General features: G+C 37.2%; 1 protein-coding gene across 7 annotated transcripts in view; it reads left to right on the forward strand.

Moving 5' to 3' along the window:
* Positions 1-21,417, forward strand: part of LRBA (LPS responsive beige-like anchor protein) — a 576,880-nt gene extending 555,463 nt beyond the window's left edge. For 6 of the 7 annotated variants that reach the window (XM_067551903.1, XM_067551906.1, XM_067551905.1 and 3 more), the window contains 4 exons: positions 4,687-4,788; positions 6,290-6,486; positions 15,266-15,417; positions 19,573-21,417. In XM_067551903.1, the coding sequence (XP_067408004.1) occupies positions 4,687-4,788; positions 6,290-6,486; positions 15,266-15,417; positions 19,573-19,663 (542 nt within the window). In that variant the 3' untranslated portion in view covers positions 19,664-21,417. The remainder of the gene's footprint in view (positions 1-4,686; positions 4,789-6,289; positions 6,487-15,265; positions 15,418-19,572) is intronic. The other variant, XM_067551904.1, reaches the window with a different exon arrangement.
* The last annotated feature ends 6,089 nt before the right edge of the window (positions 21,418-27,506 follow it).

Here is a 27,506-nt window from a genome sequence, read left to right on the forward strand (position 1 = left end):
ACTTTTAAGAGCTAGTCTCATTTGTGTAACTGTGAAATGTTTTTATTATATTGGCAATTACTCTGCAGAATTCTGTGAATGTAGTATTTGTATAGATATTTGACAGTAATCAGTTTGAGGCAAATAAACTCTGAAACATGCTGTAAAACTAACATGAAAGTCTAATGGCATCCTTGAGATTGTTTTGTTGTACTTATCTATGTTTGGATGGAATATGACCTGCATTCATAATTCCTAGACTTCATAATTAGAATTTTACAGTTATGTAACCTTATTTTAAAGGTTTTATTATTTTTGTGAGTTTTCATTAGATACAGTAATCTTTAAAATTGTGAAATTTGTAGAAAGTGCTATTATAAGTATTAACTTGCATATATAATTGTGTTTGGTTTTGCCTATCCTTGTGGGAATGTACTCAGTTATTTTAGCAAGCAGTAAATAAAAGATAGTTGGGCTAATTGATGTTTCATTTAATCAGAATTTTATATTAAGACATAAAATTGCATTATTAATTTGCGCTTAAAAAAGTGCCACATGGCATTTGCAATCATGGAATCATAATTTCATCACTTCATAATTAACTAACTTCTCAGCATAAAGTCTAAAAGGAGCCATAGTCAAAATATTTACATTTTAATATGTTGCATAATGTTATCTCATCAAGTGCTAGTTTTAGGAAAGGGTTCCTTACATTTTAATGTGGGGTATGTTTTTGTTTCTAAATTGAGTACACATTAGATGGAAATATTCAGAGTTTGCTGTATTTGTCAATTCTTTTCAGTCAGTCATTGTAACATAGCAAGCAGTTGTACAAGGAATTCGCTCCTTGATTTAAGATGTCGTGATTCTGTTTCATTTAACAACACCAAAGCTGGAAAACTAGGAGGAGGAAATCCCAGAAACACTGAACAGTTATTCGTTAGCCATAAGGAGTAACTTCTTCTGGATGTTGTAAAACTGGAAGAAAGTTTTGACTTTGTTATAATCCCACTGTTCCTTTTTAAAGGTAGTTTCCAAGTATATAGCACTTTTTCAGTGAAATATTGCCACAAGCACACATGATATCATGTAGTGTTCTTTTATCTTCTGAAGTTTGAGTTTTATGATTTAAAATGTACTTTGGTTACTTAAGCAAGAGTGATAGTTTATGTAATCTTCTTTGGGAAAACAGCTTTGCAGCAATTATTTATTGTAGCACAAGAGAGTTCTTTGACATAATTTGAATAGTTACAGTAAAGGTAAAATATCCTGTCTCTTTTTGGAAAAAGAGTTTTATATATATTATCATTTTAATAAATTGTGGCTACATTTGTTACAATGTGAATGTGTCATTAAAATTCCTACACCATTCAAATTTAAGTAGTCCTCCAACAGTGGTATTGATTAAGGATATTATTATATACTATGCTGAGAAAAGCACATCTGTAAGACTGTTGTGTCTTGGTTATTAGTGCCTGGATTTGGGCTATCTTTAATCTCATTTGACTTGTTCATCTTCCTTAAGGATCTCCATAAAGATGCCTGAGTATTCTTTTCACCCCTTAGTTAGGGTTTGCCTCAGTGGTCGTAAACCTGCTTAAGGGACAAAGCCTCTTTTTCCTTTGAAGTCACTTCCCCAGCTTTTCAAAGGGGTCTAGAAGCTGGTTCCCCTAAAACAATTGAGAAAAGTTGGAAGAAGTGCCCCTTAAACCAGTGACAAAATAACATTTTCTCTGCATCATGGAAAACCATGACAATCTTCTGAAGCAGTAACAGTTTAAAAGCTTTTAAAGAAATCTGTTCTGCTCTACAATCAGCTTTTAAATTGACCCCATTATCTGGGAAATCAGTGTCTTGAAAACCCCTAAATATTTAACATTTTTATCAAAGGAGGCAGCCTGACTTTTCACAGGACTCTTGTTTTTCAGTAGTGAGAAAAATAGCCTAACTTGAAGTTTCTTCGTAAAGATACTTTTCTGATTGTTGCTTTCTTTTTTTATTGATGTGAAATTATTTAATGCTAAAGCCATTTGATAAACAGTTGGATGAATGGATTTGTGAGACACTGCTTATAATCTTGGTAACCATCGATTTATATTCTAGTTTATATTATAATACTAAATTAAAAACAACGTAAGTATTATAGACAGAATTTTTACTATGGACTGTGATAAATATCTATGGTCAATCCACGTTGTGTGATTGGAGAAGCCTAGGTCCGAGATATTATTGGGATAGGTACTGCGGAAACACATAAAATTTAATTCAGAGAGGTAACATATTAATACTACTACAATAAGCATTTAAAGTAAATATCTTGTGCCACTTTTGTTTTTGGTTCCATCCTCTAATAACTGCATTTAAAACAGTTCCTTAAATGTCCTTTTAAACTCAAACAGCTTAATCCCATTAACCCCAAGTCAGTGCTGCTCATTTCAAAATCTCGTGATTTCAATTTTAAAATGATTTATTTATTAAATATTATAATAAAACAATTAGTTTAACTAATTTTTGATGATCTGTGCAATTTTGTGTTAAATGCAAATTCTGAAGACAAAGTTAAATAATAATTATTATTGACTATTGAATGTTGCTAATGTGTGCATCTCAATTAAAAAATACCCAAGCCAGGAACTGTGCAAAACTGCCTCACATTTCATAGTTTGAGACAATATGACAGAGCATTGGACTAAAAAGTAGAACTTGATACTAGGTAATGAGGTTGTTACAGTAGATCCCAGTGTGACCATTGAAGTTGATAGAACTTTGTTCGATCAGTTTGTTCAAATTCATGGATTGTCCCCACAGTGTTGTTTCATTCACCTTTACAAGTGCCTGTTCCATGTTTAGTGAGGAAAGTTCAATATAGCAATCTTTCTGTAAAAGGCTAGTGAGTGTTTGTTAAATCAGTCACCTGAGAAGTACCTACTGATCATAAGTCTATCCTTGTGGTTTTAATTTTTTTTTTCTGAACTGTCTGCCAAGCTTCCTGAAAGCTGTAGCATTTCATGGTTATTTATTTGGAGATTAGGGACCACTTACTGAGCTGCTGCAGTGTGCGTGTGTGTGTGTGTAGAAAAGACATATAAAAATGATATTTTCCTGATTTGTTAAAAAAATACTCTTTACTTTGCAAAATTTGTATGTTTCAATAATTTAAATTATGTATTGTAGCAATAATTGCAGAATAAATCATATCTGAAAGATCATAATTCTTGGTTTGATATTGGATCATGGATTATGACCTTTTTAAAAAGACCACTTGAACATGACAGCCACATAGACATTCTGGAAATTGTTCCAAATGGTCAGAGTTAATACACAAACTGGTGAGAGTAAGTAAAGTCTTTTAACTTTACTTTCACATATCCAGGCCTGCATGGAGAAAAACTCATTGTGCCTGTGAAAACACTCTTTGTTTGCAAAGTCTATTTTAACAATCTGAGTGTCTTATTGGAAATTATATAGACACTACTGTGGAGAATGGAAGCATTAATTAGATTGTGCTAATTAATGTTCTGTTTTTAAAAAATTTCAACCTCAAAACTTTTTTTGAATCATGCTATTTAAACAACAAATGGGCTGCTTTATCCTTGCTGGAATCACTTGACACTATTACTTTTTTCTGTCTCTTTGAAAATCCATAAACTATTTGTTTAAATCAAAATAACATTTGATTTTTACCACCATCTTTCCCTATGCCCCTGGCATTCCACAGAAAAAAACCCCATGTAATCATTTAGTTTAAAGTAAAAATATTTCCTGCTACAAAAAGCTTATTTGTAGTTCTCTTTCATTAAGATAAGTATGATAACCTCATCAAAAACATATCCCTTAAAACTTCAGTGACTTTAACTATTCAGAAAAGACTTCCAATTGAAATAATTAGACAGTAATTGCAAACATAACATACTTTCTATGGACTACTGGCATTCTGGGAGAGTGAGCTGGTGAAAACCCATGAAATGAGGTATAAAGTATTTTTAAAGAGGTTTATGATATCACATGCACAAACTTTCTGTGTCTGATCTTAGAGAATAAAGCTAATACCCTTATTTGTCATGACAAAAGGTTTAAGTCTGATCTGTTCAACTGTTCATAACAATGTGTCTGCTTACAATTTTCCTCTATTGACAACATCTCTAAATGTTTGACTTGGTCTCTAAAGACAGACTTGGGAAAAAATAATTGTGCTTTGGACAAAGCACCACTTGTTATGAGGAACTCAGTTAAGCCACATAGTTGTGGTTTTAATACTGGAAACAGATTAAAGTGAAATCAGTCTGTGGACCCCTTTCTTCATCTTGGACATTGTAAATGCTTCCCCTTGTTACTTATCACAGTAACACCTACACTTATTTACAGAACATTAATTGACCTGGTGATCTTCCTCCAGTGAGAGGAAGTAGAATCTTTTATGTCAAACTAGTTGTTTCAGCTATTTAGAGTTGTGTTGTTTGGCTCTTCATTAGTAAATGGCCACGCTGAATTTCTGAAAGGTAGTGCTACTAGTGTACTGTTGCTAAGCAGTATGGAAAAAGTCGTTCTGAAGTATAGCACATAAAATATAGTCCATACCATGAGTGTCTGTTCTTGAAAGTGTGAACTCCAAGGACAAGGAAAATAAATATGTGAATTACTGTAAACATAGCTTTTAGAGATGAACCGTAACTGAGGATTCCCTTTTTTCTTGTTGTTTCCTTGAAGGTGATTTTGCCACTCCCCGAGCCGTCTTGACTGGACATGACTATGAGATCATTTGTGCTACAGTTTGTGCTGAACTTGGACTGGTAATAAGTGGTTCTAAAGGTAAGGTTTTCTGTTATTTTTTAAAACTGTATTCCTATTTATTCATAAAGTTATTGTCCTAACTTAAAGGTGAATACAGCCTAGGGGATGGAGATTGTTCTAATTATGTATGATTCATATTAAAAAAACAAGTTTCCTGTTAAGTCAATTTGAAAAAAATGTATTGACCATAACACATTAAAATTAAAGACGATTTATATTTCTACAGAAGTACAGCACAGACAGCTTCCCCACACTGTCTGCCAGTTACTTTGTTTTTGTTTGTTTGTTTACTCAGATTAACTACCTTTAGTTGTTAGGCAATACAGAGCAAACTATCCTCTATGAATTCTTGGACTGTCAAGAATGCAATGTAATTATATGGTTTGTTTTTGTTAAGGATATCTCCCCAGTGGGAACAGCAATGATTAGACTTGTATTGTTTTTTGCAGGGTTTTTTTTTTTTTTTTTTTTTTTTTTTTTTTTTTAAGAGATATTAGCACTCATAACTAAAATTTGCAGTGGCTATGTTCAGCCCCTCTGAGCTCATCTACAAGGTCCCTACTTTGTCTTTCTTAAAGTCCCATTTCTGCTATGTTGCTTACAATGAATCGTGTTGACTTATACATGAATTGCCTGCTGTGTGCCTCTTTCCTAACCTTTTTCTATTTATCTTTCCTCCTGGGCAGCTCCTTGGCACAAACGCCTTCCTTCTTCAGTGTTTCAAAAGTGCCTATTTAGGCTGCATGTTCAAAATTTGACACTCAAAACTGCACACGCATTGTATGTTCCTTAATTATGCAAGTGAATGCCTTATGAGTGCACACTAATAAAGTTTTGTACATGTTCATTACCCAAGAAGAATGTAGCAAATTGTATATGGATATACATCTGATTTGTGAATTCATATCAGGAATTTGTGCACCTAAGTTGGATGCTGCATTTGTAAACATGCAAATAAGTGCATCTTACTGTAAAAAAAACTAGCTTTCAGTATCAGTACAGGCTTATTTTGTTGCACTCGGCAGAATAATTTGGCAACTATCAAGTTTTTAGGGAGGTCCCTAAGGAGACTATAGCTATGGCTACACCAGAGAGTTTATAGCGGTGCAGCTGTGCCACTGTAAACTCTCTAGTGGAGCTGCTGTCTAAATTGACCGGAGAAAGCTCTCCCATCAACTTAATTAATCCACCTCCAACAAGCGGTGGCAGCTATGTCCACACCAGCGCTTAGTTAATGTACCTTATGTCGCTCGGGGGCGTGGCTTATTCCCACCCCTGAGCAACATAAGTGATAGTATAGACATAGCCTTAAAGTAGGTGATTGCTTTAGTTACCTTAACTTAGCCCTGGGCTTTTAGGAGATATGTTCTTTGCATTGGTAGTCTCTAGTATTACAAGGTTGTACCCACTTATAACACAATTTGAGTTAAGCCAATAAAAGCCATTACTTGTTGTCCTTTAATGTCTTTAGATGGATTTGATATGAAAATAACCAGTGGATTTAATTCTGTTTTGTCAGAAGGACCGTGTCTCATACATTCTATGAATGGAGACCTACTGAGGACATTAGAAGGTCCTGAAAACTGCTTGAGACCAAAACTTATCCAGGCTTCAAGAGAGGGCCACTGTATCATATACTATGAAAATGGCCTTTTCTGTTTATTCAGCGTGAATGGGAAACTTCAGGCCACTATGGAAACAGATGACAAAATAAGGGTGAGTGTGATGAAATACACTTTGGAGAAACTGCAATTTTGGAATTGCTCAGGGTTTCTTTCCATGCAAATGGTGAATGAAATCAAATCTGTGGAATTTCACTGACTGCTAAATTTAGAAGGGCTCCAAAAACATGTAGTTGAGGGATCAGACATTGCTCATGGAATCATGTTAAACTTTACAGTGGCTCTGCCTAGATAGGCAGCAATATTTTGTGGGTGTTTTTTTTTTCCCCTGAATAAAACGACATACGAATAATACATGGTGTGCACACACAGGAAAATTCAGGATGTTACATTTTTGTCAGCCTCTAAAAGGTCAAGATGACCAGCCATTCCAGCAAGAGGATGGCTGCCATCTGTCATTAACTCTGTCCATATTCCTGCATCTCAGTTGAAATGTTATGCATAGGCTGATTTTCAGGAAGGCTTTTTACTAATATGCAAAATAGCTCTTTCAAAAATTTGCCTAAAATATGATATGGAATAGAACAAAATTTGGCAGCGGTGGTAGAGCTAAGCAGAAATTTGAGTTGCAGCCTTTCTCTGTAAGAAAAAGGGAGAGCCTTTCTAATTTAACTAGTTAAAAAGAGAGAACGAATTCAGTAGAAAGTTAAAGGATGAAGCAGAGTGGACTTTTTTGTATTTAAAAGGAAAAAATGGGAGTGGAGGATACGCTTAATAAAATAACTTTATGGACTTATTTTAATGTCAATATAAATATTCTCCTACAGTTCTAGAATCCAAATACAACATTGTGCTAATACAAGAGAACCAAAAAGTGGTTTTCATGTCCCTTCCTAAAATACTCTTCTTCCAGAAAGCCTAAAACCTTGCAACATCCACCAAAGAACGGTAAACAAAAGAGCTGAAATAAAAAACAAACAAAGTAAAACCTTGAACAAAACTTGGAGAGCTAATTAGACAGGTGTTAATTTGCACTGCTCAGTCACACAACCAACCCTACTCTGTTGTCTATTTAAATTATAAACTCTTCAAAGACGGAGGGAGCTGTGTCTTCTTTCTTGTTTGTAGAGAAGTTGTGGCAGCACTATAATAAATGAAATTTACCCAAGTAAAACTGACCGTTGTAGTTTCTTTTTCCAAACTGAATGCAATGGAAAAAAGAAACAATCTAAATGGTGAAGAGTAAAGTAGATCATCCAAATCTGAAGATAAAAAATAATGATAATTCTGAAGTATTGTTAATGCAGGCAAGGATATTTTTTAAAAGAAATATTATTTTAGCTGTATACTCTCTCTTTTACTTACAAAGTCTGATCACATTACTCGCTAAATATTTATGATATCCCTCTTCAGCTTTTTTTCCCCTCACACACCTGTCTTACACTCTTCCAAGAATTCTTACCTGTGTTTTTCATCCAACTGTGAGCAGTCTTAAATTCGCACTCCCCTGTCTTCACCTGACTCCCACCAATATATAATTTTGTTAAGATTTTTGTTGCAAAAGAGAGCAAAATCAGGAAACAAGCTTCCAAACAGGTAAAAAAAAATTGAAATATATTTTAAAAGAATCTTACTAAACTTAACTCTTTCCATGACAGAAACTAGCATTTTATGATTTCACATGCACCTGGTAAAAAATGTTTAACGGTAACACTGGAGCTCCCAATACACACACACACTCCAGTTATGCCCTTCTCTTTCTTTTAAAAGTTGACATCAAACTGTGGTATAAATTAAATTCTGTTAATCCACTATCCGCATTTTCTTGAAATGTTGGATATATTGGTTGTGGGGTATACAATTTAAAATTGCTGTGTTTTTTGGTGTGTTTTCCATAGCCAAATGCACAATTGCGCACATATATTACTCAGTGAATGCAGATTTGTTTGAGGTAGGCAATATGTTATCAGAATTTGCATACCCCTGTCCCAGGCCATTTTTCCCAAATTGATATAGATTCTTGCATCGTTTTTAGTCTTTCTTCAATTCTCATCTTTTGCTGTCGGTGCACACATGCTTGTGAGTTTCCTATCCTAGCCTCTACTCCAATACTTCATTTAAAGCAAGTACACAACAATGTGTTTTCTTTTGCTTTTCTTTTTACAATAATAATGTTGATAATCTGTCACTTTCAGTTGTGATTATATTGTCAGCGAGGCTGGTAAATCTGTAAAATATCTAGAAATCCCTTGCTGGGTAAAACAATTTCTGTAGTGTTTCAGTCAGTACACACGGCTTGGAGAATGTTGCTTGAGGGCAGTGAAAGTTCTGCTCTCTATTGGCCAGTAGTACACACTTATTTTTCCTCCCTGCAGTCCCACTAGGATTTTAAGTTTAAATAGTCCACAATCTTTTTCCCAGGGCTTCTGCACTTTCTCATACTAGAAGGCAAGTGGCAACTATATGATTAAAGTAGGGGCATTTAAATTGAGTAAGACTTGCCCACAGGCTGTGCGTACCGACAGTGTCACTGTTTGTTGCTGGGGGAAGATGGAGGAATAATTGGTTGGAAATGCAGTTGCTTATGTAAAGTAAAATTCTGATTTGTGTTTTCACATGTCATTGCGGGCTTAGGCTGCAAGATGTTGACAAAAAGAACAGTTTACAGTTGTTACAGTCAGAACATCATTTTACAACTACCAGAAAAATTTGACTATCTGGGGAAACTCGGGGTCTAATCAACACTTTCCACCTGTTTTTGTTTTAAATACTGCTTAATGGACCTTAGGCTAACAGCATATCCCAGCACATCTACCATGTAATGTTTAGTTGTCTTAATGAAGAATTTAAATCTAAGTGAGCAGAAGTAAAGTTATTTTATCCTAAACAAAGACTGTGCACTATTTCACCCAAAGGAACTAATTTATTTTCCTTTCCTGGGTCTGTTTTGAAATGTGAAAGGCCCAACAGCCTCTTGCTGTTGTAAGCAAATGCTATCCAGGTGACAGCTCTGCTTTTTAAGAAGCACTGCCTTCCAAGAATCTGAGAGATTAAAGAGTTTGCTCAAACTTTTGAGACTTTTCAAGGAAGTGCAAGTTAGAAATGAAGCTTTTAGAACATTGTGAGAATTGTGTGCTATGGGGACTTTTTGCATGTCTGAATCTTATGGTGTGAGAAAGATTGAATGGCAGAGCTGTTTGAGCTTATACTTATTAGAATCCTGGATAACTTTCACTGGGAGGAAAAACTGAACAGTAAAATTGATTCATGCCTTTCCCCATAACAGTTGGAGTACTTGAGAGTACATGCATCCTTTAGTTTGTTAACTCTTATGGGGCATGTCATTAAACTGAAATTTTGACAGGGTGACCTTTGTCATATATATATCAATTACTTGTCTTCTTGAAAAGCAGGTGACTTAGGAAAATGGCATAGATATTGGCAAAACCTCAAAGACTGTTCTTTATTTAATCAAGAGATCACAGAAATCACTGAAATTTGCAGGTAGTGGAAGAGTTAAAGATTAATGGCTTTAATTTGCCTTGTAATATAGCATTTCTCCAGTAAAAAGCCTCAAGTATAAAACTCAAGTGAACCATGACCATAAGGTTAATGGATTTTCATCAGCTGAATTTTATAAGTGTAGCAAATAATTATTTGTCATGCCTTCATTGCAATTTCAAAATACCCTCAGGAGATTGCCATTTGTGGAATGAAAAAAATGGATATTGATTTTACTTCTAATGAATAATCTTTTTAATAATTTTATTTAGTTTGTTAGATCTCATGATGAACTATCTCGGTATATGCAATTTTCTCTTCTACAGTTTTTATCATCTTACCTCATTCTTTCCTCCATCCCTTATCTTATTGCCTTGTTAAACCCTAGTATGATTATGTGTAATTTAGATTCTAAGCTCCTTGGGGCAGCCAACATATCTTCTTTCTAGTTTGGGAGGTGCGTCACACACCTTTGTGTTCTGAGGGAAATAAGAAATGACAAAAATAATAATTGATAGTTGGAACATTTAGGACAAGTTTCAATTCAGAATGTTTGACTGTAATCTGAGTGAGCATTTAATTATCCCATATTTATATATGGCTTGGAAGTGATTTACTGTGCCCACTACCTTTTTTAAATGTTGAGTACGTTTGTCACAATACTAGTTCCAAATGCAGTTGTATGGAATGGGTTGATCACCAGTTCCTTCATTGTTTATAAATACAGAATTTTATTGATTTATCTTTAAAAAGTATTAGTCTTGAAACTATTTTGTCAAATAAAATGTTAAACAAAAGGGTTTGTTCCATTGTAATAAACATTTAAAACTGAAGTAATGAAAAGTTAGTTGCTTTATAATAACCCTAACTCAGCCCTGCTGCATATCCTGTACTTTTTAAAGAGTATTTTTAGCATCATCATAACAATAATAAGGCACAAGAATGGAAAATATTGCATATGTGCAATATGGCTGAATAATTATTACTATGAAGACCTTAATATTTTAGTTTCTACACTTGTCAGTGTTTAGCATAATCACTTTAATGTTACCTTAATGATATATTTGTTTTTAATTTTAATTCCCCCCATTTGTGTGAGTATGTGGTGCATATGTGAGTATCAGTTGGATATTACAAGTGCCTGAGAAATACAGATTATAGTGCAGAATACATGTGATTGCCACAAGATCTTAAAAGGACCATAGCATAAAGCTTTCTGTGTAATAGTTTTTGAAAACTCTTCTGTGTCTGAAGACTTCTCCCACAGTTTTCTATGTTGAAAACCATGGATGAAATCTTTAAGTGCAAAAGAAACTGCTTCTGTTTTCAAAAAGCTTATAAAGACCATTTTCTAAGAGATTGATTGTAATGGAATTGTAGAACTAAACACAAGTGAAAGTTATATAATGCATAGTTGTTGTAGCTATGTTGGTCCCAGGATATTAGAGAGAGAAGGTGGGTGAGGTAATACCTTTTATTGGACCTGTTGGTGAAAGAAACAAGCTTTCGAGCCCTGTGTAAGGTTGAAAGCTTGTCTCTTTCACCAAAAGAGGTTGGTCCAGTAAAAGATATTACCTCACCCACCTTGTGTTTCTAATGTTATTCATAGACATTTTAAAATAGTTAGAACTTCATTATTATAAGTAGAGCTTCCCTATAGGAAAGTCTTCCTAATATTTTCCAGAATAAGACCGTGTTTACATTTACATATAATCAGGGATATGCAAAAGGAGAACCAGTAGGGCCACGCCCTCCCAATAATCAGCAGGGGCACAGAACTCTCCCAGGGCTGGGACGGGAGATGACACCTTCTCCAGCCACCAGGGGAAGGTGGGGGCATATAATGTGTCCCTTCAAGAAAGGGTCAAATTTTTATTCCAGGGCCACATCTCTGCTTATAACTTTGCCTCACTTTAACCATTTGATATAATGCTGTGTGTCTGCCTCAGGCTGAATGTTTTTGTTGTTGTTGTTGTTTTAGTTGCATTTAAAATGGTTCAGCCATATCAAAGAGAAGGGTTTGAGATAAACGTATAGTTTTGACAACGTCAAATTCTGACAGCTGTTTTGTTAAAAATCTTTAGCATCTCCATGCTTTGGATCAGGAACTTTAAATTTGGCAAAGAAGTCATTCCAGTGTCAGGGATGTGGGTTTTTTGCAGTCTTTGTGAAAGTCTCCCCAGATTTGGTGAATTTTAGATGCCTCTGAAAAATCTCAGGTCATACATGTGTGATAGACACTTCTTAGGCTTATCAGAGTTTGGCAGCTAAATTTCTTAGGCGCTTGGGGGAGAAGAGTAAGAGCCAGGAAACAGAGAGGAAGCGGGGAAGAAGCCAGGAGTTGTGGAGGTGAAGGGAGCAGATAGGTGAAAAGGGGGAGGAAAATAGGAGCCAGGATGGGGGTAGGGGATGGATAGAAGTTGGTGGGGAAGGTTGGGGCAAAATTCAGAGGGATGGGGAGGAGTGAATAGTACCAGAGGGAACTGGGAGGGGCAGAAAGGTTTATAAATACTGGTATATATTACCTTTCAGAAACTGGAATAGAAGCCAGGACAGCTGGGAAGTGATGAGAAAACAACTGTGGAACTCATTAGTAAAGTGTTTCTCATATCCTTCTGGCTGGGCCATATAGAAGGTAACAGTCTACTACTGCTACCATTTACTCTGATAGATTCCCCCAGCTGGTGCCCAGGCAGCATGGAGGAGCAGGAAGAGGAGCAGCCTAGCTAGAATGCAGAGGGGTGAGGACCAGGAAGGAGAGAGGGGATTAGATGAGCCAGTGGGGAAGCAGAGGGGAAGGGAGACAGAGCTAGGGTCAGGGGTACGGCAGTTAGTGGTAAAGGTCTGTGCTTTAGATCCAAAGGTCCCAAACTTGCTGATAGCCTACCAGTGTGGGGATCACTTTGGAGCCACAGGATAGAATTACTTGTTTTTTTTCACTTTGCTTTTTAAAAAAATGTAGGAAATTTTATTAACCCACCCCTCTCCCCGTGTTAAAGAACGTTAAGGTTGCCAAGTCAATACTCAAGTTTAGGAAATGCCACAATTAAAGTTGCCTGTGCACAACCTGCATTCTGTCAATTTCTAATGTTTGAATGCTTAATTTTGCAACCTAAATGCTGTTTGAATGTAGTTTTTATATGTAATATCAATATATATACTCTGTCTGGGTGTTGTGTAAATAGGAATTGGGGATGGCTCATTCCTCACAAGTGATGAAACTATGAATAAATTCCTCAGTTCATCCCAAACGAGGGCCAACCTTTAGAGCACATTATCATGTGTTCTGTGTCTGACACGTTATCTAAATAAACCTTTTTTTGCGGTGTTTTACAAAGTATTAAAAAATTTCATTTCATTCTGACTATATTTTGTATCCCTCCAGCGATAAGGCCAGGTGATTTAGTTCCATGTGTCCAGTTGTGCAGGGCTTGGGGAGAGAAAAACAAAAGCAGATAAACAGCCTATATAAAAATGAATCTGTACACAGAAATATCACAGCTTTAAAGCCCAAAATTTGGGCTTTTTCAGAGGTAAAAGTGAGTGCTGGAAGTTTCCCTTTTCCAACAGTATAAAAGTCCCTCTTATTGCTATGCAAAACTGCAAGATGATTTTGCAGGAAATTCTACCTTTTTTGCATGTTGATTTTTTTTTAATAACAATGTTTTGAAGATTTTCAGGGAGTTAGACTGTTATAATAAATCCTAGGGAGATGGAATAATGGGCAAGTGATGTGGTCATTGGCATGTCATAAATTTGATATGCCGCTTATTTTCATCACATGGACGTCACCTCCACATATATGTAGGCTTGGCAGAATTCAATTTTTATTTTATAATTTTGACATGTAATGTTTATTTTAAGCATTTTAAAATTTTTTATTGATTTTAAATTTTCACAGTTGCCTATTCAAATCTAATTCTTTCCTACCTACATTATATGTATCCTGGAAGTCTGTGGCATCAGAGTACATCCTTTTAGAATGTATGTATTTTCACTGTCACATCATTCAAAAGCTGCTAAATGGCTTTTTTACTCAACGTGCGCAGAGAAGACACTGCTTTTGTCTGATACCAAACATGGACATTTCAGCTTTAAAAAGAACATCTTTCAGAAAGTTATGAGCACAAAATGAAGCTCCTCATAGAATGTCATCCTGGGTCCATAGGCCAGTCTTGAGGAGGCTTGTGTCCCTGGGATTGGCCACGTTTCCATTTTTAAGGGACTACTAGTGAGTGTACAGGGGAGCAGTTTCTCCAGCTGGGAAGGGGAGGGAAAGGGACAGGATTCCTGGCCAGAGCCAATACTCTCCTTCCCATAAGCAGGTATTTCTCCACCGTCACTCCCCATTATCTCTTCTTCTGCATGAGGAGCTTACTCTGTCTGATCCTACTGTCATGTCTTGCCCCTGCTTTTCAGTAGGAGACTGTTTCAGAGAGGAAACTGTAGTCAGAAGTGGGGTAGAATAAGTAACTCCATGCTGGATAGAACATCAAACAGTGAATGTAGGCAGGTGGGAAGCATGAGGATGCTGTGCCTTCTTAGTTTCTCTTGGCTATGTCTATTTAATTAAACATTAACTGATTCTTTTTCTGAAAACCACTCAACATTCATCATAAAGACTAGGAGTTCAATTTCCTGGATGATGTCTCTAAAAAGAAAACGTATTGAGTTTGTGTCTTAATGTGCGAGGTGAGGGATTTTTTTTAAAGGATGGCTTCATACATGAAAGGTAGCAGAGAAGAGAGCGTATTAATTAGGGTATTACACCAATTTACCGCAAGACTCCTTCTCCTCATGGTATGTTCTTATTAGTATGTCTGCTAAACTACGGGGCTTATTCATGCAGAGCATTAACCCAATTCAATGTCTCACCCCATTTTGGTAAATATTGTTTTTTCTCTCTTCACCATATCAGAGAAAATTGCTGGAGGGCAGCTATCTCAAGGCTGATGCTAAAGCTTTTTCAGTGAATGTGAGGTGCTGTATTTTAATGCATGTACTGCAGCCTCCTGTGAATGTTACCGATTAGAAAATCAAATCTCTTTAGTTGGCCTCATACTAGATTTTTGGTATGTGGAATAGTTGATAGGTGAAATAAACTTAAGCCACTTGATCATCCTTTCTATTATATTTCCTGTAAAGAAACCAATGTAAATGTATTCTGTAGACTGCAACGTTTGCCCTAAATTTAAGTTGTAATTGACTTCTTTGCTTCTCAAAAGCTGTATTTACTGATATGAAGTGTCTTCAGAGATAAAGCTGTGAAGGTGCGGGAGGGAGGAGGGGGGTCTTCTGGAGGCGAGACGAGGGGGAATAAAAGCCGCCATGCAAGTTGTTTTAAGAGAAATATTAATGTAATTTCCCTTTAGGCAATCCAGCTGAGCCGCGATGGACAGTATCTGCTTACAGGCGGAGACAATGGGGTCATCATGGTATGGCAAGTGTGTGACCTCAAGCAACTTTTTGCTTACCCAGGCTGTGATGCTGGAATCCGTTCTATGGCCCTGTCATATGACCAAAGGTGAGATTGAAGTTTGGTGGTTAGAATGTACTATTTGGTATAGAATGTACTATTATAAAGAAACAGCAAAAGGAACATCATTCAGGTATAAACTGGTTTTTTTCCTTTCAGTATTGTATTTACTTTGATCACAGGTGCCAGGGATAGTATGGAGAATTCTGTGCACTGTTTTATTGTTGAAGGTCACAGTTTAGGTCTCTTGATCTTTTTCAGAGTTGCAGCTCTTGGTGGGTAAGTTAACACTCATTCAAGAAAATCTGACTTTGATGAATTTTTAATATGTACTTTTGTTTTCTTTCCTGAGAGGAAAAATATTCCTAACTATATGTCTTGAAAGCCATTCACCAAAATGAAATAGACACTCACTGAGGTTCCCATCAATTTTTACATTTTGTTTTCTCTTACAAAGGATAAAACAGTAAATATATTTACTACTGCTTATTTTACACTAGCCACTGCCACTGCAGTTAAAGGTCTTTGTGCATTTTTGGCACATAGCTGTGTCCAGTTTATAACATGGGGGTTTATAGTTGCATCCAGCTTGTCTTTAGCTCACAGACTACTATCTAGATTTTTGTTTACTCTGAATAAAATTTACAAAAGCACCTAAGTCACTAAATCTTATTGAAAGTTATCTAGGGTCCTAGGTGCTTTTAAAATGGGACTCAGCCCTGGCTATGCCTAAAACTTAGGTTGACCTAGCTACATTGATACAGGCTGTGAAAAATGTTGTGCCTTGTGCAGTGTAGTTAGGTTGACCCAGCCTCCACTGCAGCATTCTTCCATTGACCTAGCTACTGGCTCTCAAGGGACTGGATTTACTACAGTAACAATCACTGTAGCAAGTGTCTGCAGTACAACGCCATGGCTATAGCACTTGTAGTGTAGACATAACCTCAGGCTCCTAAGTCATTTGGGCACCTTTGAATATTTTGACTCCTATCTATAATTGTATTTGTCATCAATAATCTTTGGAGCAGGAACTCTCTCCTACCATGTGCCTAGCACAGTAGAGCCAGGTCCTGACTGAGCCCTCTAGGTGCTACCCTAATACAAATAATAATTAATAATAAATTATTAATATTTACAATAAGAGGCCAAATTTTCTGCTGATGTAAATGCCATAGGTCCATTATTGTCAATAGAGTTTTACACATATATGCCAGCAGAGAATTTGGCCAAATGATTAATTTAAACATTTTATATTTGTGCTCATCTAACACTCATCCAAATTAGGGCAAAAAAATCTCTGACTTGTTTTGGATGTTGGGGATAAAAAAGAAGATATGACTGTTAAATTGACTTTTCGTTAAATGAAGCAATTTGTGTCCTCTTAAAAACTGTCCTCTTAGTCTTCCACCGGGACAAACAAAACTTTTCTAAAGAAATGAACATCCAAGTGGGAAGTAAAGAAATTAGACTAAGTGTTTTTAGCTGTCACACAAAACAGGACTGATATATCAAGCGTGCCAAATATAGGCAGAGGCTGGCCAAGCCCTGTGGCTTGTCAATCATTCACTAGGAACCCCACAAACCAAAGGCAAAGCTCAATTTTAAATCTTGATAAAAACATCCAGAGTACAATTAAACAGGAAGCAGAGTTTTTTATATTAGTGGTTACCATTAAAAATGAAATATGAAATCCCTCAATACCTTTAAGAATCAGACATCTTATTTAAGTGCCTAAATATAGATGCAAGAGCCTAACTTTAGGCATCCATTTTAAAAAATCGTGGTGTATTCAGATAGATAGATATGTTTATTAAGCCTACCTTAACACAATCCACATTTCAAAATGTTATATCAAATACTCTTTAAAACAAAACCACTGACATCTGTGGATTTTAATCAAGATTTTAACCCACTACTTCTTCCCAGTCTGAAACACCACCCAGCTCAACCTCCCCAAATCTTCATTCTCTTTGAATCACATCCTTTTCATCCTTGTACATGTTCCCATAAGCAATCATGCTGGAAAATGGCAGCTTTCTAGTTATTAGAATGACTGGCATTGTCATTTTTGGCTTGAGCCAAATTCTATCTTTGAAACCCTACTCAAAGTTTACCGTGTCTTGACTTGGCTTTCTGATTTACCTCTTAGGTCACTTTGGTATATGATGAAATAGTGTGTTAATAGCTATAATTAGAGCTGATCAAAATTTTCAACAACAGTTTTTCATAAAAAAATGCAATTTAATCAAAATTGAAACATTTAGTGGGGATGTGTTGGTTTTGATGAGCATTGTAGACAAGAAAAGATTCAAATGTGTCAGTTCTATAGTGTCATTGTGATTCATTTTGTTTTGAGTTTTATATTATAATCAAAATTAATATTTATAAATATATTTGATTTAACATTATCCATGTATACACTTATAGTATATTTAATATAATAAAACATCTAAATTAAATTAATCAAAACACCACTACCAAAATGTTTTCATGCAGACAAAACGTTTTGATTGTCTCAAATTGAAATTTTTTGGAATTTTTATTTTGCAAGAGACTTAGAAATTTTGACTTTTAATACCAAATCAGAATAAGGTTTTCCCCAAAAATGTCTGGTTTCCCACCAGCTCTAACAGTAATGTCACAAGATGAGACAATAGACAAGTCTGACATAGAAACTCCTGATACATTACAAGCCAAGATGTCATTTCAGCAGCCATGATTGCTCTACAATGGCCCCAAAGAGGATCATAGCTGTTCAACTGGAGCTCAGACATTTCCATTGATCAGCTAGTAGTAAAGATGTGGCAATACAGAATACCTCTGTGGTGGACGCATGAATAATACTCCTATTTAGTGCTAAGCACCAAACAGCAGCACTCTGAATGTTTACATGCACATGCAGTGATGCTGCACATATGTATAAACAATAGAGATTTGCAGCCCTGTACCCACATCTGACTTTTTGATGAAGACCCTGTACTAAATCCCTCTTGAACTGGGAAAGAATGAATTGAAATCTGCCTGCCTGTTTTCTCCCTCCTGAATACCCTCCATTTTGCTATTTCATTAGCAATCTCACCAGCAGAGTTTAAGCCATTATAAAAAATATCTGAAGTGGTCTGTTTGTGGTGACCCTGGTTTATACAAAGTTAATTGTTCTGGTCATCTAGGTCTTGAGCCCCTTTTGGCACCCAGCTAAGATGTGCCAGGGCATTTTCTTTGAGCTTAATCCTCTCTGATCTATAATTCCATCTATTAGACCAGTTGCAAAACAACTTGCCCTACATTTTCAAATGTGTCCACTAATCTGAATGTCTCAGTTCTTGGGGTCTCAAAGGCGAGCCCTGTAGGATCTGATTTTCACTGGTGCTAACCACCTGCAGCTCCAGGAGATTGTCTGCTGCTGAAGTTGTGGGTGTTAAGCATCTCTGGAAAGAAGACATAAGTGTTCGAAGTTGTACACCCCTAAATTAAAAATGTAGACCCTAATGAATCTTTCCCCCCATATTACTTCAATCTGGAAAGGAAGGTAAGTAATACATTCTTAAGAATGGTAATAGTCTTTCCCTGAAGTCTGATTCAGTCCATATAAGATACAGTTCAGAGGATTTTTTTTTTAAGATTCAGTAGAGGAAAATCATATAGGAAATAAAATGCTTCAAATACACAGCATGATTGCTGTGGACATTTTAAGACCTACGTCAGAGCCCATCGAAGTCAATGGGAATCTTTCCATTGATTTCAGTGGGAATTGCATCAGGTTCTTAATGTTCAACTTGGTGGCATTCCTAGGTTAATCTACGATATGAGCTACAGGTTTGATTCCCATCTTGTGTAGACAGGAGCTAGTGCACTAAAAATAGTAGTTTAGCAGTGGTAGCATGACTAGTGGGGAGTGGCGGCATGGACTAGCCACTCTGAGTACAAACCTTCCTGGACTCCATGGGTTGATGCTCAAGGCAGCTAGCTCACGTCACTGCTCGCTGCTGCCCATGCTAGCACAGCTATGCCACATGTTAGTTCAATGAGAGCTAGCGTGAATGTCTGTGTGATCTGGGAATCACAAGTGTAGATGTAGCCTTAGACGTTTTATTTATAAAGGTGGTGCTAGATATGGTGGAAGAAGTCTGTCCAAGAAAGACAAGTCAGCTGTATTTGAATGTAAAGTTGCTAATCCTCTAACCAAATGTTGTGCTTTCGTAGGTGTATAATGACTGGCATGGCTTCTGGGAGCATAGTGCTTTTCTACAATGATTTCAACCGATGGCATCATGAATATCAAACCAGATACTGATGTTGAAACAGACCAGAACTAGCACTGACATGGACAGCTGCTGTCAGAATGAAACTGAACATAGCAAGCCTCTATTCAGTATACTGCCACAGCGTTGTTCCTTATAAATAGCTATATTACATCTGAATGTAACTTAAATTTGCTGGAAGAAGGAAACTATTTTTTAAAGTTAATTGCTATTTTTGTAGACCTTGCATGATTTTTTGGGGGGAAGGGCAAAGAAGCAGAAAAATGGCTGCTGGGTTCTGTAGTTAAAAATCTATATTTTTAGTCATAATGAGAAGTCTATTTTGATTCATGTATGGAAAGAAACTTAAAATAAAGATGGTTAAAATTCTTATTCTAGCTGTATTCTGAAGAAAAACATTTCCCATCTAAAGCTTTATCTATAACCTTGAGGAATATATGATTTTAACAAATTGAAAGTGGGTTATAATACTGGGGATTTGAATTTGTGCTATACTTTGTCTTGGTGTACTTTTCCAAATGATTGTACTTCTTCAGCACTGAAGTTTCTAGGAATCAATAATAATATTTAAATTATGATAAATGTAATTTTAAACATTACAAGGAATTGTTTCCATCAATATTACTATACAAGCATGTTTCTGTGCCTAGACAATTAGTTCTTTTTTTAGTTATGTTTTGTTGTGCAGTTAAGAGAAGAAATCAGCAACAGTCTGTGTTACATCCAATGTGAATCCTTCTAATTTTTACCTGATAACTCCTTCAGAGCACACCAAAATGTGAATTGTTCCTCAAAATCAAAATTTCAACATGGGGCGCTTGGACACATCCTCAAACTAACAACCTACAAAGTATTTCTTTTTAATTAGATGCAAGTATCAAAGCACACTTCCACTGTTTGACTCTGAAAGCTCTAAGAGGCAGGCATTCAAATGTTCACAGCCTCCACATCTCTGCAGAAGCTCTGGCTTGCAAACTTCTTTTCCATTTTTTTCAGAAGACTAACCATCATAGTCATGTAGCACATACCATCTCTTGTGCTGTGTATGGCAACAAAACCTGTCAGTTTGTGCTATCACCAAATCCAATCCAAACCCATCCAATCATGTTAATAAATTAATTCCTCCTCTTAGGAAATGAAAAATAATTTATACTAAGGAACAATAACTTATTTTGGTGTTGCATAATTCTACTTTTCTACAAGATTGCTGTGCAGAATTCTGTGAAAATATTTGTGAAAAGAACTGTATTGTTTTGTAAGTGTATTGCATAAATAACTCTTTGTATGTTGTGATCTATATGACTCAAAACTTACATTCCATATCTCTATCAATCTCTCTAGCTGCCTACTGGAGCAGTTCCCATTTTTCTAAGCATTCAACTACTGTCTCTTTAAGCAAAGATTTGGAATGAAAAAACTCAGTTTGAGTGAAATTAAATAAAATGGCATTTGTAATTGAGACCTTCAGTGCACTGCATTGGGATCTTATGTTTTCAATATGTACTTCCAAAAAGAGAAAACAGCCACCATCCCCCAATGAGTTTACAAATACAAAGCAAATAAAGGGTTTTGAGACAATAATGCCCTGATTTTCCATTTTTATGTTATACCATTTTTTATATTGGTATATTGATGTCAGTGGAGTTACACACTATGGTGTCACAGAATGGAGAATCTGGTTAATGAAACATGGTAGTCATCTCTACCAAAGTGCTAAACAATCACCCACTAATAAAGTGCCCTGAAGTGAAAATGAGGTTGTAGAAAAATAAATGTACTTTACAAACTTTTGCTCTTTGCAAAACTCATACCTTTTTATGAATAGATTTTTAAGTGGACATAAATATGAACTTGAGAGGTAGTTTGAGCTTTTTTTATAAGGAGGAATGTTCCCTGCATTGTAATAAAAATATCAGTGTTGTGCAATGAGTTGGTTACTAATGTCTGAAACGAGGGTAAGATGAATCTCCATCACTTTATCATATTATCCAGGTGCATTTTGCAAAATATGGAACTTAAAACTTTCTACTTTAGGTTTCCTTAGCTAATTTCGAAACACTGAATTACTGACTGAAATAATGTTCTTTGATCTTAAAGTATTTCAAGGGCACTTTATTTTAAAATTGGTGGTGGGTGGGTTTTTTTTTTAAACTGTTTCAGTGTAGGCAATAGGTATTGGTGCAGTAGTAGCCCTTACACTGGGATACAATGCTGAGGTTCTGTTAAACAATGTTGTGTGGTTAGTCCCAACATCTAAGCCATCTCAGACAATGCTGTCAGACCTGTAGCTGCTGGCACCTTGTTGGTCAGGAGAGTCCTTCCCCAAGCTGGAGCATTCATATGATATTTACTCTCCTGTGCCATTTGGTGTTGAGTCCAAGCTGCTGCATGTAAACTGGGTGGTCTGTGGTGATCAACACGAGCCTCCAGAAGAATCAGCATGTCTCCCTTTATTTCAGCCTGGCCTTGGACATAAAACAGGTTTGCCACACCCCACCTACGTCAGAAGAAATCACCATCCACTGTTCTCAAACTACTTCCATAAACACAGGTCAGCTCTAGATATGCAGTGGTGTTGTAGCCATGTTACGTTGGTTCTAGACACAGTCCCTGTTGCCTCTGTTGGGTTTGAACTTCCCTTCCTCCATCTGCATCACAGAAGAGTCTGTGTCAAAGATGTGGGGGTGGGGTACTAGACTACACCATTCTGAGGCTCTGTAGTGGGGTGGCCAAACCAAATGCTTTCCCTGGTGCAGAGGGGTGGAAGAGGAATAGACAGGGGAATGTTTTATGCTTGGTTAAATTAATCCTGCCTAATACAGGCTCTTGTACCCTCTCCTTTAACCTCCAGTATGACATGGTGTGCAAACAAAGGGTTAAATTCCCAAATGTTATTTATCCATTTTGTAATCACTGCAAAGCCTGTGCTAGCCCCCTTGATTATACACAATTAGTGAGCAGGTGCCAGAGATTAAATTACAATTAAACAGTTCTGAGCTGGGGGTTTTTTTCTCCTGCCCCTAGAACACTGCAGAGGTAGAAGGGAGCTGCTGTAAAGTTGAAAGTGAGAGACTTTCCATTTTTGCCAAGAGAGAAAACTTTAAATTCAGAAAGATCAAGCAAGGTCCACAGACTATAATTCTGGTAAGTCCATGTTGACACATTTTCTCATAGAAATAGGTGTGAGCCCTTGTTTATCCCAGCCAATATCTTCTATGAACAAATGATGAAAATAAGGCCAGTAACGCTGAGCCTGATTAGAAAAAAGTTTGAGATTTTCAGTTTATTTTAGAATACTCCTCTTCAGTGGCTTCATATCTGTACTGTTACTTGTAAGACCCTGGCCTGAAAGTTACAGTATGTGAGTTGCCAATACATTTTATATGGAATACTGTTTTCTTTAGAGGAAGTTTGAGTACTGCAGCAATGTACTCTATTCAAAGGTAAATGAATGTAATGTTAATCTGAGAGCCTTTCCTGAGCAGTCAGCAACTATTACACTGTATAATTAAAAAACCCTCTCTGTCTGCAAAGTGTGCATTCAGCTACTGTATGCAAAATATGTTTGAATTACAGTTACCTTGTCCTCCATGCCTCCAGTTTGTCTGTCTCAACTACCTATAGTGCTTTGTTTTAATCAAAGATTGCAGTCTTTGGGAAGGGAACTTACTTTTACCCATACAATAGATCCTTGACCTGCTTTGGGGCCCATAAGAGCCAGTCATTTTTATTATTTTATTACAATAGCTCTTAACATTTATGTTCCACTAAAAACAGCTATGGCTTACTGTAAAAAGGGATCTTAAAGTTGTCTTAGTAGCATGAAAATCCTTTTTAGAGCTCTTGTCAATAGGAAATGAACATGATTGTTGAGTTCAGCATTCTGATTCTAAAAGTGTTCAGGTTGGTATTTTTTGGGGAAACATTCAAGAGATTCCTTCCTGCTGTAGTGTTCTCAACACAGGTCAAGCTGAGACTTTCCAAAAAAAACAAACAAGCCAAAACTAAGAGAGGTTGCTCCATTGGTTCTACCTCTGTACACACAGAAGGCTGTTTTTCCAGGCACCAGCTGGTGTTAGTAGATTGGGTCACCAATTGTTCTTTCTTTTACCAGCAAAAGGAAATGGAGTTATTTCAAAACCAGGTGTATAGAAAGGAAATGTAGTTCACTGTGATTTTGGCCAGGGCATCCTTCCTATTACTTGCTGTATTTAAACATATTGTTTGAGAAAGAGATAGAAATGAATATCCAGATTGAGCACTGGACTTTGCCCTCATAGATGATGATGATGATGCCTTGGGTGCTTCTGTGACTGACATGTCTGCTTTACTTTGTTTTACCCTTTTTTAAGTAGTTGAAATAAATCATAGTGTTAAATTATTTTTAACACTTAGGAAATTGGCTGCATTCTAGGTGAACAAAATCACATCTACAAAAGGGGTATATTTAAGATTCCTCAATGTGCTGTTTCTGTAGGTCAGAAACCAGACAGTCCAGAACTCGGGTAAGTCCTGAGCTGAGTACCTTCACCAATTCCTGTGCAATAATGGTGTTACTATGGAATGCAAAATAGTTTATATTTAGGTGGACCTAATTTAGTGTATTTAGGAAACTGATACACTTGAAGGTCCAAATCCTTGTTTGTTTACATGTCATAACCTAAAGCTGATCCGGAAAAGCCCTGGATCAAAAACTAGAGCAGATTGTTCTTGATTTTGTTTATATTGATTGAAATTTAACTGCATATGGCCTAAGGCGCTGTAATTTAAGAAGTGCAGCTAGTCCTGTGGGAAAACCAAGGGACAGAATATATGACATTGAAAGGCTGATTCAGATAGAACAAATTCTCTCTTGTAAGCAGTTTATTTGTAGATGAGGCTTATTAATATAAATGTGTATATTTTAGAAATTTTAATGACACAAATAAGCCTTATAAATTTATGGGAAAAATTTAGGAATAAAATTATTTTGTAAAATGAGGGTATCCAGCATCTAGTCTTAATACTTGGCTTTCTCCACAAGAATTGATGCCCCTGGAATACAAAGAAGTTTTTACATTTTATAAAATTAGCAATATATGAAAATATATGTTTAATTGATGATAACATCCCAGGTAGCACAGCAGCTTAAAAACTTTCCAACGTGCCTTTCCCTGGCAGTAAAACAGCATTGTGCAGGAATGTAAAAAGAACAGATGAGCATTTGGGATGTGGTTGTTTCATGTTTACCTAAGGAAACAAGTTTTGGGTTAGGCTATTTACAGTTTTCTTCTGGATTTTCTCAGTTCTCCCTCTCCTCCACCTAGTGACTGTGTGCTGTTTATTATGGGCACATCCCTGCAAGGTGCTGAGCACTCTGGCCCCATTCAGCAAAATAGTTAACAGACTACTCTCATGGTTAAAGTCGAGCATGTGCCGAAGTGCTTTCCTGGGTCACGCCTCAACACCTTGCTGTGGGAATGAGCCCCATGACGGCAATGTTGAAATTGATTTCCAGATCCCAACCTAATGTGCAAAATACCTTTTGGGGTTGTTATGCAGAAGGTGTGTGCTAGTGAACTGGGATGAGGAGAAGAAAATTAAGGCTTTATTCAGCAAAGTTCTGATTTCACCTCCTGCAGGTCACATGAAACCAATGAGAGCTGAAGCCCTAAGGTGAAGTAGTAGTTGTGATGGCTAAAAGGATTGGGCCTATGTGAAAAACATAGTCTGTGACCTTTCCAAATGGTATGTAAACCAGTGAGCTTTCTCTTTTCTCATTCATAATGCTAACTAAAAATTTTGAAAAAACAATGCAAATAATTCCTCCTTTCGTTCTGCTTTTCTGAAGATAACATGTTGCAGGATTCTTGCTCCTTTGTCTCAAGTAGAACTCCCCAGGGTCTAAAAGATTTTTAAATTAAGAACAGAAACAACTGTGGGCAGAAGCACCACCTGACCTCACTGGTTGTTGCCAGGGGTGCTGTAAGAACCAAAGTGGCATGCATCGGGCTGCGTAACTATCTTTAAAAGCTATGTATCTTGGGGTGCATGAGAATGACATTATCACTCTACTCTGTATAAGTGACTGCACCCCCACAACTGCATCAGTTCCTTCTGTGCCACCACAGAGAACCAAATGAAACTCACTTTCATGTCTTCAGGCTAGACCTTCCCATAGTTTAGCTTATTATTTTCTTGTAAATGGTATAGAGAGGTAGAAGATAGCTTAGCATACATAGCCTGTCCATGTCCCAAAGGCCTTTGAGCCCTCACTGGGACCATATCTGGTCCCAAACTTCAGGAGGGCTTCAAGAGGTGTACCTCCTCCCTGTCAATCATACCAACAGGGCCCCACATGGGGGGGGGGGGAAGGGTACACTTTACCAGAGCCCTGGGGGCTGGCCCAGGCTGCAACCCCCATTAGCCCCTATTACAGGAGGAGGCCCATGTTAAAAGTTTGTACTGGGCCCAAAATAATGCTTTGGCCCTGCATACCAAAGATGGACGCCCATGTCAAAGCCTTCTGTTTCTGGGTGAGACACATGCTGTGAGCCTGTGCGCAGTTGGCACATACCACTAAGGAACAGACACTTAAGGCTCCAGGCTCATCTCCAGGACCGGATATCAGGACTGCTGATATCTCAGGAATGGGTTGAGACTCCATCAGTGAAACAATAGGAGCCTTCTTTGGAGGAACATAGAGATGGCACCTCACCAGAAGGTCAGATGGATGCTTCATCTGTTTCCTGTCCCAATAAGAAGACCCAGTTTCAGGAACTCTTGGAGAGAATAGCAAACGGGTCACAGGACTGGAGACATCTGATCCCGTTTGATATATTACAAATGTAGATCATGGAGAAGCTGGCTCTGACCTTTTGGGTACAATCAAGGAGATCTGGCTCACTCCATTTTATACCCCACTTGTAGCCAAGAGAACTGACAGGATGTATCTTGTATCAGCTGAAGGACATCCAATTTTTACTACCACACCCTTTGGCAAACTCCATGGTTCCAAAAGCACAGGAAAGAGTTAGGGTCAACAAGGCATCTTGCCTCTTATGACAGAGGGTCATAAGCTGGATGCTTTTGGCAGGAGAGACTACTCCTGAGCTCACCAGATCTTTGAGTGGCCAGATATGAAGCTGTCATGTCCCATTAGTTATGCCCTAGATGTAAAGAAGGTTCTCTGGTTTTTACGTGAATGAAAACAAGCCCTTTAGAAAATCTACCGTGTTATTTGTAGCAGATGGGGTGGGGAAGATATGCCAGGAAGAACCTGCTACAAAGCAGATTTCTCTCACAGGATTAGGCGATGTATAGAATGATGTTACATTTTAGCTAGGAAATCACTACCTCCAGTTTTAAGACTCATCCCATAAGAGCCTCCAAAGTGTGCCTTAGGTAAGTTTCCCTGATGGAGATATGCAAAGCAGCAACTTGGTGCACACTTTCACCAGACATTACTCCTTGGATTTATTATTGCTCTATTTAGCCTAATTTGGGAGAGTGGTGCTACTATCATATTTGGCCAAGAACACCTCATCCACCAGTCTCCTGGTGGGGCACTGCTTGCTAATCTCCCACAAGTGTGATGCACACAGGTCCTAGTAACTGTTGTTCTTTGAGAGTTGCCTTTGTGCATTCACACTACTGCTCACCTTCCCCTCTTCTGTGCTTGTATCAGGCTCTGCAGTTGCAGAGACAGGCTACTCCTGCTCTCCTCCCTAGACGTAACTTTTCAAGGCAGATCCACAGCTTGTTGCTTGGGTGTTATGTCCCACAATTGTGACTACACAGAGGTGATGATTGCTGCATAGCAGTTAGTGGGAAGTCCCATTTCTTTAGTACCTCAACAGGTAGAGCAGTGAACCTGTAAACCACATCCTCAAAAGC

The sequence above is a fragment of the Emydura macquarii genome, unplaced genomic scaffold, assembly GCF_026122565.2.
Source record: "Emydura macquarii macquarii isolate MOO-44397 ecotype Brisbane River unplaced genomic scaffold, CSIRO-AGI_Emac_v2 contig_1363, whole genome shotgun sequence".
In the NCBI taxonomy this organism is placed as follows: Eukaryota; Metazoa; Chordata; order Testudines; family Chelidae; genus Emydura; species Emydura macquarii.